Raw genomic sequence first — 16,966 nt, forward strand, 5'->3', positions numbered from 1 at the left:
AGAGGAAAAAATGAGTGTTGATAGAGTTACCAAATATGTTACGTTGGATTTATATAATCATATTCCGTACCAAATATGTTACGTACAAGAATGATTAATGAATATTGTACTTTTAATATTTAACTAAATATCAAGGAAATAGATCCTCTCAATCGTAAAAAAAAGTTTACCATGTCAAGTTTTGACATTTAATCATTCATTTTTGTGTGATTAAAAATTATAGAAATAAAAAGTTAAAACTAATAGTTAGACCGTAAAACTAATTAGCTTTGTCACATCGCATTCAAAAAAAAAAAAACCTTTGTCACATTAACACTTTTTGCAAGTTTTTTTTCTTAACATATAACATTGATGTTATTGAAATGATGTGTGTGTTATCTCCTTTTGAAGCAATACAAACGTAGTTTCACATATCTCAACACATAAAAGAAAAAACAGCACAATTAACTATGTCATATCAACATTTTATGTAACTTTCCTTCCGAACATATAACATTAATGTTGTTGAAATGATTCGTGTATGTTTGTTTCTCCTTTTGAAACAATACAAATGCAACATCAACATTTTTTACAACTTTCTTTCCTTACATATAACATTGTTGCACTAACACAAAAATAAATTCACAAATCTAAACCCACGCCACAAATGAATAAAACATGATTTTATAGCGTTAAGTTTACAGTTTAACAAAAATCCAAACTAATACAGAAACACAAACACTTGCATTAAAATAAAATATAAACATATGAATGGTTAACATGCATCACAATAACTAAATTACAAGAAGGAGAGGAAAAAAGGTACCATTTATGCCAACTTTGGTTTCATGACTCTTGGCAGGTAATGATTCCTCGACAACCCCATCCATTTTATCCAGGGATGACCTCTAATAAAATGAGTGCATTCCCTTCTAATGAGAACATGCAAGTGTCTCACCTTGGTATCAACCTTTATATAAGGATAATGCACTACCAGCCACCTATTACAAAAATTTGTTGAAAATGTCAAAAAGTCAAAATAAATGGATGGTCGTTTCTTATTTTTTTGGAACACTCCAAAACATAATGAAGGAGAGCAATTTTAGGAAACCATAATAGATGGCTAGGAGAAAAGGATGGAAAAGGTTACGGATCCTATAACATCTCATTCTCCTTCCAGAATAATATGTTATTATTATTATTATTGTTATTGTTATTGTTATTAGGGTAAATGATCGAATTAGTCTCTGTCTTTGTAGCGAGTTTTGAATTTAATCCCTCCTCAAAAAATACTAAGCGATATATTCCTGAACTTTGAAACATTTTTTGTATTAGTCCTTGCTGGAGGGCGGAGCTCCGACAAAGTTATCCAGGATAGGTCAACGCTTACGTGGCATAATCCATGTCATTTTTAATTAACTTTAATTTTCATAATTTAATTTAATTTAATCTTATAATTAAATAACTAGAATTACAAAAACAACCTTAGTCAGTAATCTAAATCACCTAATAACCTAATCCCTAAATTAAACCCTCCATCATCCATCTTCATTCTCTTCATCTACCTTCATCATCTTCATCTTCAATCTTTATCATCATCACCTCTAGAAATCAGATTTCCAACCTCAAATCCCAACAACCACTAAAACCCATAACACCAATTTTATTTTATTTTTGAAATCAATCGTTCATCGTACATGCACTTGAAATATTTTATAAGGGAGTGACATGACTTTTCTCAATAACATTTAAAATTCAATTAATATTTTTTAATGGATTTAATTTGAAAAGTTTTTATTTCTGCTCGGTTGGAAAATGGGTCCCTTAAAAGCTATTTCATGAGGGAGTAACAAGACTTTTCTCAATATAATATTTGTTTTTCCTTTTTAGCAGTATGAAATTAGATGATAATAAGTTTCAAAAAGAAAAATAGATGATAATAGATAAAATAATTTTATTTCTTTAATTTTTAAATTAATTTTTTAAAATTTCAGCTACTTATAGGACCTGCTTGTCATTGCTTATTTCTTAAATAGTCATTTTTTCAAAAATAATTTATCACTTATGTATATTTTTATGTGTTCGTGTGATTTTGAAAATTATCATTTCAAAAAAAGAAGCATAAAATTGATTATTTTTTAAAGTTGTTTTAAGTAACTCATGAAATAATTAATAATTTCTAGTGTATTTTTTAAGTGAAAATAAATTTATATTTTCAACTTATATTTTTTTTAGACAAACATAAATAAATTTTTTATTTTTAAAAAGCACATAGTGTGTGTTTAATTGCAGTTTTTCAAAACTGTTTTTAAAGAAAAAAGTTGTTTGAATGAGATATTTTCTAATATTAAAAAAAATGTAATATGGGAACTAAAAACGGAGTCAGAAAAGATTTTTTAGTTGGTCTGATATTTTAGTTTTAAAAACTGAAATTAAGAACTGTTGTCGGAAACCGTTTTTGAAAATGAATAAGTTTTTAAATTTCGATTTTTAAAGGAGTAAACAGTTTTAAAAAAATAACGTTGTCTTAACATCTCATTTAAATGAGAAGAGAATAGAGAAAATGAATGATATGATTTGTAATGAGACAGAAAATGACAGAGAGATACGAAGAAAAATGTATGGAAATGAGACGAGAGAGAAAGTGAAGTGTGTATGTATATTATTACTCTCTTCAAAAGCGGTAACACTGGTTGATAGTTGGGCGCTATTTAGTCCAGAGTTCGACTTGTGGCGGGTGCCAACATTTGAGATGATCAATAGATGTTAACCCTGAACCTGAATGAGCGCCAACACTGAAGTGAGTGTGAGAGACTTAGAATGTTGAGAGTTTTGAGATCATCTTCTTCTTCCGCTCCCAAATTCTTCACCACCATTTCACCCTTTGCTACTCCTCCTCGTTTCTCCTCCATCGCTGACTCTGCTCCCTACCACAAAATCAAGATTCCAAGGAAATGGGGTGATCACGCTGTGAGTTGCCACAAACCCCTCTCATACTTTGCTGTTTGATTCCCTTTATTTCTTGAAAAAATCATTTTTAACTCATGGGGTTCATTTGTTTTGCTCTATACTCTGATACAGTTTCATTTTTTATGATTTTCTGAGGTTTTAGACTTAAACTAAATTTTCGTAACAGAACTTGATTTTTGGGCATCAATGTGTAACGTTATCTTGTACTTTTATCATTTCTAATTCTACATTCTAGCCTGATTTTAGCATTGCAATTACAGTATAGAAACATTACATTATATTTTTGAACTTTGCGCGCTAATATTCTGTTATGTTGCTGTTTTCAATTATTAGACATTTGATGCATATGTTGTTGGTGAGGACGACGCGCCTGGAATTGTTGTGCTTCAGGACTGGTTGGGTGTGGATTATCGTGTAAAATATCATGCTTTGAGGATTTCTCAGCTTGGTCGTGGATTTAAAGTTCTTATTCCAGAGTAGGATACCTAAAATTGTTCTGTAAGCATCATGCAGTGTCATATTATTCTGTATTAGGAATTTGGATCACTCATGTGTTTTGCTTTTTTCACCAGTCTGTACCGAGGAAACGTAAGGCAATTGTTTAAAGGTTATGATTGGGAAGGTGTTGTGTTGGATGTTTATTCTTCAGTTGAATGGCTTAAAACTAAAGGTTCTAAGAAGGTTTGTCTCTTTCCATGTGTTGTCTAGGATGAAAATTTATTGTTTTAGAATTTCCTATCCACCACACTATCCTGGTTAACAACATACTTGTGTCTGAAGAGTCATTTTTGTTTTTGACACCATTCCAAGGTTGCAAAAGGTTCTTCTTATTTTTCAACAGACATAAATTAGCTTTCTGCTTAAGATGTAGAGTGTATTTGTTTATCCATTAGATTGGATGATGTGAATGTGATTTTTCTCAATCAAACAACTTTGCTTAACTGTCTTGGAGAACTAAATATGTAAGCCGAATGTACTTCCAACCGGAAACCAAACTGACTCTTAGTTGGTGTGAGGGCCAGTTTGACACACTTTATTAGGCATGATTAGATAAGCTAATAGAATATGTTAGGATGGTTAAAGAAAAATGTGAATTGATATTTGATTGTAACAGGTTGGTGTAACTGGCTTTTGTAAGGGGGGTGCTCTCGCTATTACCAGCTCTTACTTTTTAACACCTGTTGATGCTGTTGTAGCTTTCTATGGCGTTCCTTGTTCCTTGCTTTCCAATTCCGATTGTCCTGTTCAGGTTGGAGAGCTGGATGAATTTGTTGACTTTTCGGATGTTGAGGTATGTTGAGGTATGTTTGCAACACACTTGAAAGTTGAAATCCCTTTAGTCAGTTTACATATATTATTATAGCTGTATTCTCCAATTCAATATCACCTCATTTTCTTGTTGGTGAGGGAAGGAGCTTCCCTACCTTCCCAATCCTACTAATTTCTTTGTAATTGGTATGCAAAAAGTCTCTTTTCCTAAAACAGATCTGTGTGTTTGTTAAAAAACCTAATGATTGAGGTTTAGGAATGATAAGTGAAATTCATTATGTGTTTTTTTGTAAGAGAAAATGTACGAAAGACTTCTAAAGCCTAGTGATTGTTTGTCTAAGACTGTAGTAACATTGATTTTATTCAGCTTCATATTTGTTTGAATGGGGAAGGGAAGAGTTAGAAAACACGTTGATCTGAGCCTAAATTTCTTTGATACAAGAACACCATCTTATGACATTTTTGGATGTGTCAGGCTGCTAAGGATTTGGATAATAAATTGAGGGAATCTCGAGTTTTCTATGAGGTACACATATATCCTGGTTAGAGACACTCATTTATGAACAGATCTCTAGAAGGAATCGAGAGGTGGAACAGCACGGGAATGTCTGATGAAGATGAAGCTGCTGTTCAACTGGCCTGGTCTCGCTTCGAGACATGGATGACAAATTACTTGTATAGTTAGATAACCGCGATAGGTGAGAGACCAATAATGCAATTAAGCCTTTATTATTATTTGTTCTTGTTGTGGTTGATGTTTCCTTTAAATTACAGTGGGAAGTGGGAATGATGCTAGTGATCCATTTGATATTTGAGTATGGGCCATATAATTTTTTATTTGTGAAAATTGGATTTTTCCGTTAGATAAACAACTTGTGGAGAGGGGTCGCCGCATCAGATTTGTGGACAACCACCTTCTGCAATGTTTGCGTCATTGTATTTAGACGCTAGTTTGTAGTTTCTGTTTCTTCGTTTTATTTTCCTCCTGTAACCAAAAAAAAAAAATGCAATGTCACTCTCTCTTATTCACTTAATAATAAAATTAATTTAAAACATAACTAAATCTATTATGGTATTTAGATGCTATTCTCTAAAACTTCTTCTGAAAATCACGTTCAAAAATAAATTATTACACAAAAGATTTATCTCAGATATAGTTAGATATTTAGGTTGAGATTTTTTTCAATTATACTTTATTCATATTTATATTTATATATGATAATAATAACTGAACTATTAATAAAACTAAATGACATTCATTAAAAATATTATCAAATCTATTTTTTTTAGCGAATCTGAAATATTTTAGCAACGAAATCAAATCTTTTTTTCCAAATCAATCAGTTTGATTAAATGAAGTAATTTAAAACTAATTAAACTATAAATTCACTTTATGAAATCCAGTTTATCAAATGAAACCCTCACTCAACGTCTTTCTTGTTCATCTCTCTCGACTAGACTGAAACTGAAAAAGTGAAGTGAGTGAACTGAAGATAATCAATTTCACATTCAACCATGAACTCCATCCCAAAACCCAAACTGAAGCCGGTGATCATTCGAGAAGTGTGGGCCTTCAACTTAGAAGCTGAATTCCAACTCATCCGCGGACTCATCCATCGCTACCCTTTCATCTCCATGGATACTGAGTTCCCCGGCGTCATCTTCAAGCCCGCTGAACCCCACAACCACCGCAACCTCCGCCCCACTGATACCTACCGTTTCATCAAGGCCAACGTTGACGTGCTCAACCTCATTCAAGTTGGTCTCACCCTCTCCGACGCCGCCGGCAACCTCCCCGACCTCGGCACCGACGACTGCACGTTCATTTGGCAGTTCAACTTCTGCGACTTCAACGTCACCCGCGACGCCCACGCTCCTGACTCCGTCGCCCTGCTCCGCAGCCAGGGGATTGACTTCGCACGCAACGCTGCCGCCGGCGTTGATTCGGCCCGCTTCGCTCGTTTGATGATGTGGTCCGGGCTTCTCCGCAACAATGCTGTGAGCTGGCTCACTTTCCACTCAGCGTATGATTTCGCGTACTTGATCAAGATTCTGACTCGCCGGAGCCTTCCGGCTCGACTGGAGGATTTCTTGAGGGTCGTGAGGGTGTTTTTCGGAGACAAGGTTTATGATATCAAGCATTTGGTGAAATTCTGCGATTCTCTCTACGGCGGTCTTGATAGGATTGGGCAGATTCTCAAAGTGGATCGAGTGGCTGGAAAATCACATCAAGCTGGTTCTGATAGTTTGCATACAATGCAAGTGTTTCAGAAGATCAAGGACGTTTATTTTGACAACGATGGCTTTAAGAAACACGTCAACGTCTTGTACGGGTTAGAGTTAGAATTCAATCCTAGTTTGAATCACTTGTATCCTTCCCCCAACCAAACTTGTTCGAGTCGGGTAGTGCCACTTTACTACATCCCCACACGCTCAAATATGATGCCTCTATTCAAATATGTACAATTTGGCTAATTGATCTATGTTAATACGAGTTAAATGATTTTTGTATCTTTTAGATTTTTTTATAGTAACGTTACTGCAATGTGTTTGTTTGTTTATCACTACAGTTAAGTGTTCTAATCTCTAAGCCATACGATCATAATTTCTCTAAGAATAAGAAAAAATAAGAATTTTTGAGATGGAGAATCTAAGAGAGAAAAAATTATGAGGAAAAATGTGAACGAAACACTACTGCCTTTCATGCCTTCTGCTTTGTTAGCAATTTTGAGTTCATTTTGTCTTAAACTTTCTTCAGGAAAACTGTTTTGGTCAAGAATTCTTCCAATCACAACTCCTCTGCCATTTTTTTTTTTTGGTTTGTTAACTTACCAAACTGGTCTCAGAAGTTCATATAATCAGGGACTCAGTTGATTAAGTAACAGTTATGTTCCTTAAAGTTTATATTTATGAAGTGCAATGCGTGTTTAAGTCACAGTTATCAGTTATGTTCCTTACCGGTAGTTCAAGGGCAATATTTACCTTGGCAATAGTTCCTTTTGGCTTTGGTTTATTTTGTTCTATTTTATGTCTCTAGTCATTGTTGCTGTGATATATCAGAGTTCAATTTATCTTCAATATAATTGGGGCTTATTGTTAATTAAAGAATTGTATTGTCAATGGATCATTTTTTTTTGGGAAACCATATACGACAACTTGTTTGTCCCTTAGAAATTATAATTTCACTCAAGGCTTAGTTTCATGTAGGAAAACTTTGCTTGCAAGGTGCAAAGCTGGTTCAAAAGCTACACTTTATATCTATAAAGTAGTATATTATGCAGTTGTTGATAAAAGTCTTATTCCATTTATTGGATCTCCCAAAATCAGTACCCTCAGTCAAAAATCAAATTTTTCTGGTGAACAATTACAACTACTAATTTGATTTAAGACTCTTTGCTATACCTCATGTTTAGTACTTATTTTACCAACTTACCATACATTCTGGGCAGGATTAAGCTCTGTTTTATGCAAATTACATTGAACAAATGAGATTCAACTATTATAAATAATTAGATACTAGATGCATATATAGAAAAATGTGTAGAAATTACTCTAACCTAAAAATTCAGTCCTTTTTGCTTTAGACATGCATGAATAAGGCTGCTGAACCAATGAAAGAAAAAAGCAGGGAGTAAAAAACACCACCAGTGAGTTTTATGGACCCAGTCTTGGAGATGACCTTGTCTGCTGCAAAAGCATATCAGATTTCTCTAGTCAGAGCCACCAAACAATTCCATATTTTCTTCATTAAAAAAGGCAAATTTAGTGCTACAAAGCTCCCGCTATACATTATATCCACTCAGGGAGAGGCCGGACTCACTTTGTGGATATAATGTATACAGTTTTACTTTGCATTTTTGCAAGAGGCTAATTCCACGGCTCAAACCTATTGCCGTTAAGTCGCATGGCAGCAATTAGCCATTGCGCAGAGACTCGCCCTCTCATAACTGAAAACAAATGGAAGTAAACACAAACTGATTAAAGATCAAATTAAGGGTACTTACTGCACTCTTTTGGATGGCATAAACACTTCAACCCAGCACCACAACTTCCATTAGAATTTTCACACCCTTTGCAAATATCTGATGCTGGAATGTCGAAAGTTATCCTCATTCCCACTTTATATCTTTCATCATCTCCACCATCTGATGAGTTTCTATGAACCCAGCTGTAGTGAGAGCAGTTCCAATGTTTAGGATGAAAATCCTTTTCAACTTTTCTTAGATCTTCAACAACTAAACATGAATAAGGATGTTTCTCTTTCTCATGGTCTTGAGTTTTAGAAGATGATGAAGCAGCATCTCCACATGTATACAAGTCTCTGCAAAGATCTTGCATAAATGGAGAAATGGGTTCGCTTCTGCTTAAGCAATTGAAGAGAATAAGTGAGTTAGGTTCTGGAGGAGAAGGGAAACCAGCAGTGATTTCTAGAGGAGAAACATATTGAAGAGAAGAAGAACAAGATGAGTGAGTGATTGTTAATAATCTAACATTATAATCAACTGAAGAAACATGGAAAAGGCCAAGGGATGTTCTGAAGTACAGATTCTGAGATCTGCACAGGGTGATGTTAGCTAATAGAGAAGGTGTAGAAGAAGAGTTTGAATTCAAGAAAGGAGTTTGTTGAGTTCTAATATTCTCACAGTAGTTTGTCTGATTATGATGAGGAGTAGAAGAGACTAATATGACATTGAATATGAGTGAAGATTGAAGAAAATTGAGTTTCTTGAACAGATTCATGTTCATCACTTTCCTCTACTATTGCAAAAAATGTTCGCTCAATTGTGAGAATATTCTAGGCTTCTTTCTAGATCATACTGGATAGTAGATAGGACTTATTAGATCATGCAAAAAAAATCTTCCTCTTAAGAACTAGAGAAACACTACTTCTACATTGCTTTAATTTCCAAGTTGGCCCCATGCCTGAGTTAATGGCTTTCATTTTCCTTCCTTTTTCTTTTGTCACTATAAAAAAGGTAACATTGCTTTGAGGAATCTTTGGTACTTTTACTGCAAAATTCATATTTTCTATATGTTTTTCTGTCCACGTGAAGTAGAAATTGAGGCCATTCTTCAAGAAATGTTAATTATTTCCAATCAGTCACCATGTTTTGCATGATTCAATGTCTTTAATCATTCCACGCCCTCCTAAAGTAGCTTTGGTTTTTTGGCTTTACTAGGCAAGGCAAATGATGTTCCTAATTCATCCATGGTTTATAAAGGTCTTGACCACAGTTGTTTATTGTAATTTTGAATAGTTTAATGCATCAATCAGAAAACCAAAATGTGGGAGATGCAGAAAAGTAATAAAAATCAGAAAAGTAAAGGGAAAAGCATCACCATTTTGAAAGAAAGAAAGCTTATATTTTCATATCATTCAAAGGATGACATGACATGCTCAACCCTAGAGATATTCTTCTCTAACTCTTGCATGAGCTCTTCAACTTTTCAACTGCCACTCCATCCTTGAAAGAAAGAAAACTCATACATTAGAATGTTTAGACCAACTTCTCTTTCTTCATGACGAATTCTGAAACACAAAAACTACCCAATGAAGTTTCTCCTCATAATTGATTTTGACTTTCAAATCAATTGTAGTTGATTTTCCAAGAAAACAACACACTTTTAAAATGATATATGAACATTCCCCATACATACAACCGATACACTTTTCTGGCAATTTTTAGTCATTGCAGACATTAACAGCGGTTAAACATTGCCACTAATAACCTATGTGTTGAAAGGATGTCGGCTAAATGTGATTGTCCACACATCATTTCCGATTTTCATTATATTAAAGGGGTTGAGAACAACGGATTTTGAAATTTGAGTTGTTTTTAAGGTACACTTGACGAAAGCAAAAAAGGATCAAGAAATCAAATGGAGGTTGTGTATATTTGGCTCTTTGATAAGGGACGTCCACCGTGCTTTGTCAGGATAACAAAACGTTGAAATGAAAGAACACAATCGATCACTATCTTCGTTAGCACTATACTATAATTATAATGCGGGAAATGCTACAACATTTTTATCTATCGGGCAGGTGCCACATCTTTGGACTTCTATTTTAATACTGAGTACTGACTTACTGAGTGTAATTAAATGCTACAACATTTTTAGTTAGACTCACAGTTTTTCTGGTTTGCCAAGAATGTATGTAGGGAACGTGTGGTTCAAGTGTTAAATGACTGAATAAACATCTGGTTGTTGAAAAAATTGTTGATTCAGGCTCTATTTGACAAATTGAATGAGAACATGTATTGATTCAAATTTTGAAAGTTCATCAATAGTGAGACCAATAAAACGATAGAATTAGCAATACCATTTTTGCTATTAAGGTCTCTGAATAAGGTTTGAGTTATGTGTGATGGTGTTTTTTGGTGCTATGGCATAGACTTGGGGACACTTTTTCTAACACTCTTAATGTATTTTCATTTATGAAGTGTAACAAAAAGAAAAGTAGAAATCACATTTTCTACGTGTATATACTCAGCAACTTTCAAGTATCAAACTTAGAAAGTATAACATGACTGAAAACATGAACACAAGGTGGTTTTTATTTTATATCTTATTGCCTATGACCAACACCAGCATATTTGCCATTCATCCCTTAACATGTGTCATGTGTCTCATTGCCACAAATTGTTTGAATTGAGTTTAAACCATAAGTTAATTGAATGAGACATTTATTTAGCTATAGATGTCATCCATAAGTGAGGCCTCTTAATAAATCACGGGAGGGTTCTGTCCTACTTTCCTAAATAAAAAAGATGGCATCCGTTAACATGTAAAGAAGTAATTAAACCTTGATTTTTAGTCAATTGCTAACTGCCTTGAAAGTTGGCTGGGGAAGCATCTTTATCACTTTATGTATGAGTGGAGCTATTCATTTTAATTTTACAAGTGAGTGCACAAGATTTAAAAACCTCCCCAAATAAACTAATGTTTGATACTAATCTTAGCTGCCTGTTTGATATTAATCCTCCCCAAATCTTAGCTACTGTATAAGGTTGCTGAGAGATTTGAAAATCTTGAGATACAGAAAGACTTGGTAACTGAGTTCATTGTCATTACACTAAAAAATAGAGTACAAACTGTCAATTTGTAGTTCAGATAGTAAGTTTTTCCCATTTTACATGGAAAGGGGTACTTTACAAGTTAAGAAGATGCTATTGTACAAGATGCTAGTATTTAGGGAGAGGTTTGGAAAAATGGCACTTATTATGCTAATATTGAGAGACAAGTAAAAAACTTAGTTAATGTAAAGAAACAGAATATCTTATTGCTATATGGCTTAAGCAAATGACTATAATTTGTGTCTTGTGATCTACTGTATAGAGAACCAGAATTGTGCATCATAAGGGCCAGGCTAGCTGAATTCATCGTCATTAGTCATTCATTTACAAAGAAAAATAGAGGATTGAATTTGCCAATTTGTAATTCAGATAGTAATTATTTCCTCATTTCTCATGAAAGGGTAATCTTTATAAGTTAAGAAGATGCCAGTTGTACAAAATTTCTCCACTATTCTATGTCAGTCTACTAAATAGTGAGATTTATAAGTCCATTCAAGCAAGAAGTTATGTGTTGGAAGACATCTTCACTGCAAGGAATTGTGAGGCCACCCATGGAATGATCATATCCAAACTCTTCCTCAGCCTGACTTAGCAACACTTGGAATGATAGTTGGCTCAAGTATGAAATAGGGATCACAAACCGCTTCTGTTTCACTCCAACATACACTGCAAGATATCCCTTTGGCACTTCTACAGATTTTGAAGCCGCTTGTGTAGTTGTGAACGATGCCTGTCGAATAGAATGTAAACAGAAACCCATATTTTGTGTTTGTTTGAAGAAATAAGAACAAAGCAAAGATCTCCAACTTCAGAAGATTGTCTTTAAAGGGTTGAGGATGCTTCTGACTTGTGTTGTTGGAATGTTTGTGAAGGCAAGATGAGTGTATTTATAGTTTTTTAGGTTCCTTGAAAACCCAACTCAAAGAAAAATGATTGTTGGATCGAGTGGATACCAATGAGATATCATGTGGCCAATATAGAGCACCCACTTGTCTCACAACTGGCAATTAATATTAGCCAAACGAATTGCAAGGCTTTGGATAACTTAAGAGTCAATTCCTGCTGTTTGTGAATGTGATCATACATCTGATTTATTTCAATCGGATTAGTATGTTGTCCTTCTCTCAAGAAAGTGGGGCTTGCAATATCTACTAATCTACTATAACATGGTACAGTTGATCCTTTAGAAATTCCTCTTGAGACAACACCATGGTACCTTAGGTCCCATGACACTCATCTCATTCCCCTTTGTCCCCTTTAAGGTCCCATGACTCTCATCTCATTCCCCTTGTAAGCAGAAAATGCCATTATGAGATAGTTATGGACAGAGATTGTAACATGTTCAGATAAAACTTCAATAAATTGATATTGTAAACTTTTATGCATAAATATAACACAAATAGACTGAATAGTATTTTATTGTTTGATACTAATTATATGATGATTTGATCTACATGTCAGCATATTGTTTGTGTTAAACCAAACCAGATTCTTTAATCTGTAAATTCTGTAAAGCCTGCTTGAATTTCCTCTCATGTACTATAAATTGACAATCTGGGAGCAAGTGGAATTTGTGATAGTTTCTACTAGTATTGATCACGCGTCATGTACGGATGGAATAAAAGTACTTTGTCGGCATACATCAGACATTTTCATATTTTCTCTCTCATTTTTCTGTTTTCAATACGCATACCACCTATTTAATTTTTTTTTCTAATCATAGTTACATTCTAATTCATTTTTTTTCTAATTTATTATCCTTTGAATTAATATATGAAAACCATTTTAATCTTTCAGATGTATATACGAAAACATAAAATACAAAAATTTTGAGTTAATTTCCAAATCAATCATTTAAAACTATTTGATATAAATTTTTTTATGTCATATTTGATACCATTTTTTTTCGATACATTAGGAAAAAAAAATTAGAGTACATTCAATTTTTTATTTTGTACTCCCTCCGGTCCTATTTATAAGCATGAAAGAGAAGAAAAATCTTGGTCCTTTTTATAAGAACCAAATGAAAGTTTGAGCTATATTAATTATTTTTTTCCAATGATGCCCTTATTAATTCTAGCTTGTAAAATGTGTCTCATTAATTATTCTCTCTCTTTCCCACTTTCCAACACTAATAACAAAGGGTAATTTTGGAAGTTTATTTTGATTCAAGACATATTTAATGCATTTTATCTAGTTTAACTACATTTCTTAAACTATGTGATTTTTTTTTTGCTGCTTATAAATAGGACCGGAGGGAGTAATATAAAAATTAACCATAATCATTAAAAAAAACTTTTCCATCATACATCAATCTTAATGGTAAAAAAGTCACAATTGACTTTTATTAATTATTCTAATGTCATTAACAACCATTAAATATCAAATTAATACAGTAGTTATTTTCGAAAAAAACCACAATTGACTGTTGTTAATTATTTTAATGTCACTAGTGTTTTTTACCCGCGCGTTGCACGGGGAATACATCTATTATATTTGATAGGTCAATTAATATCTTGATCATTAAAAATATAATAAACAACGGATGAAATAGAAGAGTATGAAATGATGAGCAAAGTGGACAAAAAGTCTTAATATAAATTAAAACCCTTGTTGCATAGATTGAACTTCGTACAATTGAATAACTAATAAAAAAATTGGTTAACCAAATCTCAAATTATGCAAAACATATTAGGGGATGTGGTTTAATGATGGCTAATAAACAATAGCTGATTTAATCTACAATGAAAAAAAGAGAAAAGATTCTTTATGTACGTGATTATGCGAGTTCATTTTTTACACAATAAAATAAACTATGTTTGACCCATATCAACATGAAGTCGTTTCACATTCTTCATGAGCCTAAAGACAATAACACAAATTATAGATATGAAGAATCACCAATAAAGCATACAGAACACATTTTAATCTTAGAAAAAAAAGAATGTACCGCGAAATTTGTTATTGTATTTGATACATTAATTAATACTTAATGAAGGTACTTTCTTGTTAAAATATATTTCTTCTCGTAGGAGAATTTAACTCCTATAATAATTTGTACAAAAAAATTAAAATGGACTATATTATTATGTAGTAAAAAATTAACATCAAACTATATTATATTATGTTTTTCTTGTAACAAAAAAAAATTCTGATGAAATCTTATTAACATTTATTTTTATGTAGAAGTATTTTCATGTAAAACATTCTTCCTATATATAAAAGATTTTAGGCTCTTTCTAATACATTTAGATACAACTTCTCCTTACTCTTAGGATGCCTGAAAGTCTTTTCTCAAGTCTATCTGGTGGGTAATATCGATGAAGATGATGACACCCACCATACCTTGCTTGCTTCAAGGTCGATCTCTTGTATCCTCTTCCTGCCGAAGACTTTAAGAGTAAACCTTGTCATTCCAACTTTCAACGATCGAGTTTCAGTTGCTTTTTCTGTTGATCTAGGTAAGAAAGCTTACTAAGGCAACTTCTGCTTTTGTCTATCTCCCAATATAAGAAGCATGTTGCTTTGCTCTTATAGTAGTACTAATGGGCGTACTTTAGAACAAATTTCTAGCGAAGGTCTTGACAGTTAGGAACTGAAAGGTTTGGTTCATTAATAATATCTAGTAGTTTCATCATGCTATTCTGCTTTTGAGCTTGTTGTACTTACCGAAGCATTTCTGCGATAAAAAAATTCAGAATAGTAAAGCAGTCGTAGTATGCTCCCTTTACTTGCTCTAGTGTTCAAGTGATAGCTGGGTGCATATTGTTTGCATCTGAATTATATATAAAAGACTCTTAAAAACAACTACTTAATTCTCCATTACAAAGAATATACATTACATCAGAACCTAATTATTATTTGTCAGTGACATAAGTGTCGAAAATAATAGTATTAATAATGGAAATTTCGAATGGTGTGAATAAGGATTAAAAGTGCAATCTCATAAGAAAGAAAAATCTCCATTTACATCAAAATCTCTCTCAGATTTCTCTACCTCATTATCACCACCGCTTTTCTTATAAATTATCCACAAACACACTCACAAATTCCACACAGTACCTAACATCATATGCAAATTTTGTTTTCACTGCAACCAGAGTCTGTTCTTTGGCATAAAAAAGCACTTCATAAAGTAAGAAGGTATCACATTTTGAATTTAAATCATTAAAATATTTATTTCTAATTAAAAAATCAAATGAAACTTGCTTCCAAATCAGCAGCAATCCTAGGTGCTATTCCTGATTGTTGTCCAACTTTAACATGAATTAATATGAACTCATGCTAATTCAAATCAAACTTGCTTCCAAATCAGCAGCTTCCAGCCATATCTGCATTCTAAGTAACAGAAAATCAAGAACTCATGAAGTGAGATTGATAGACATGTTAGAGTAGGATAGACTAAAGACCACCAAACATAATAGCAATATGTGCAACATCAATCTAGCTATGATAGTGCAAAGATAGCAATCAAATTTGCAGACAGATATGAAAGCCAAAGAATGAATTGAAGCCACTTTTTGGCTATGGCCTTCCAGTGGTTTCCATAACCAATCAGATCTATTTGTAAGGGGAAACTAATCACATGCTACTAAAGAAGATGAATGGAAGAAAACCCCTCTAGAAATTGTAGACCCATTATATTTGTTGAGCGGCTAAAACAACTCTTTGCTTTATGTAGCACTGTTGTTGAAAGTACAATAACCAAATCAAAAATATATGCTGATACTAAATCGTAATGTGATAATTACACACTCATGCAAGCAAGACTTCCAATCACACTAAAGTTTGATTAATTGAACCATAGTAGAACAATGATTAATTATAAAATCTAATATTGTCTTCGAAAAGTGACTTTTAATATATGTAATGATGATAGATAGATGTAGAATTGATGAACTAAGTCAGTAAAACTATATATGCATCATGGTAGTGCAACACCAAACACACACCTCTATCTCTTATCTGGTGAATATATACATATGCATCACAGTAGTGCAACACCAAACACACATCTCTATTTCTTATCTGGTGAATACATACATATAATGGACTGAGAAAAACCTCCATGAGTACTGATCTCACATGTTTCGTGGCTTACTTGAAATGAGAGCAAGATAAGATCTTGAGTCATCAATCATGTTTCATCATCAGCTAGCTGAGAATCAGAGAGTGTAGTCAGAAAGAGGTATGCACCTCATTGCCGTTCTGTACCTACGGATAAATTCATGTCAAATGTTTCCAGGGAAGCCAAGGAAATCAATTTATTGTTAGAACATTGGTTTAGGCGTTTTAGCATATTAGAAAGGATAGCACCAGTTTTAAAAGCCTAACCTCAATAGTATAGCTTGAGCGAACAAAGATAAGCAGTAAAATCTCATCCATGATATGTAGTTCTGTAGTTGTAACGGCAAGCACCAACAATAATAATTAATTTCCTTGGTGCAAGAAGCAGGCAAAAAGAAAAAATTACCAAATAAAAAAGTTGCAAGGAAAAAAATCTACAACTTCTCCTTTCTCTCCCCTCAATTCTTTCACTCCCCCAATCCACTTCACTGACAATGATTAGGTTAATCAAAACATACACATATCAATGTTTCACCTCCTATAACATAGGACACAAATTTTAGATGCAAATTAAGAAAAACGAATAAAATAGAATCACATACAAA

The 16,966-nt window shown here is 33.3% G+C and overlaps 2 protein-coding genes and 1 pseudogene across 4 annotated transcripts; 2 read left to right on the top strand and 1 right to left on the bottom strand.

Moving 5' to 3' along the window:
* Window positions 1–2,619: 2,619 nt before the first annotated feature.
* LOC130747155 (uncharacterized) lies at window positions 2,620–9,080 on the bottom strand. Of its 3 annotated transcripts, XM_057600008.1 has the most exons (3): window positions 8,223–9,078; window positions 7,776–7,905; window positions 2,620–5,203 (listed from the first exon to the last, which is right to left on the bottom strand). In XM_057600008.1, exons 1-2 carry the CDS (start codon window positions 8,962–8,964, stop codon window positions 7,799–7,801), a joined length of 849 nt encoding a protein of 282 aa, XP_057455991.1. In that variant the 5' UTR covers window positions 8,965–9,078; the 3' UTR covers window positions 2,620–5,203; window positions 7,776–7,798. The 3 variants fall into 3 exon arrangements, with proteins under 3 accessions (XP_057455991.1, XP_057455992.1, XP_057455990.1); XM_057600009.1 differs by lacking the exon at window positions 2,620–5,203 and having other exon boundaries at window positions 7,500–7,902; window positions 8,223–9,080; XM_057600007.1 differs by lacking the exon at window positions 2,620–5,203 and having other exon boundaries at window positions 7,611–7,905; window positions 8,223–9,077.
* On the top strand, window positions 2,800–4,903 carry LOC130744979 (uncharacterized; annotated as a pseudogene).
* On the top strand, window positions 5,215–6,693 carry LOC130744980 (probable CCR4-associated factor 1 homolog 11). The gene has a single exon (XM_057597135.1). It carries the CDS (start codon window positions 5,734–5,736, stop codon window positions 6,691–6,693), a length of 960 nt encoding a protein of 319 aa, XP_057453118.1. The 5' UTR covers window positions 5,215–5,733.
* Window positions 9,081–16,966: the final 7,886 nt, after the last annotated feature.

The sequence above is a fragment of the Lotus japonicus genome, chromosome 3 (assembly GCF_012489685.1).
Source record: "Lotus japonicus ecotype B-129 chromosome 3, LjGifu_v1.2".
NCBI lineage: Eukaryota > Viridiplantae > Streptophyta > Magnoliopsida > Fabales > Fabaceae > Lotus > Lotus japonicus.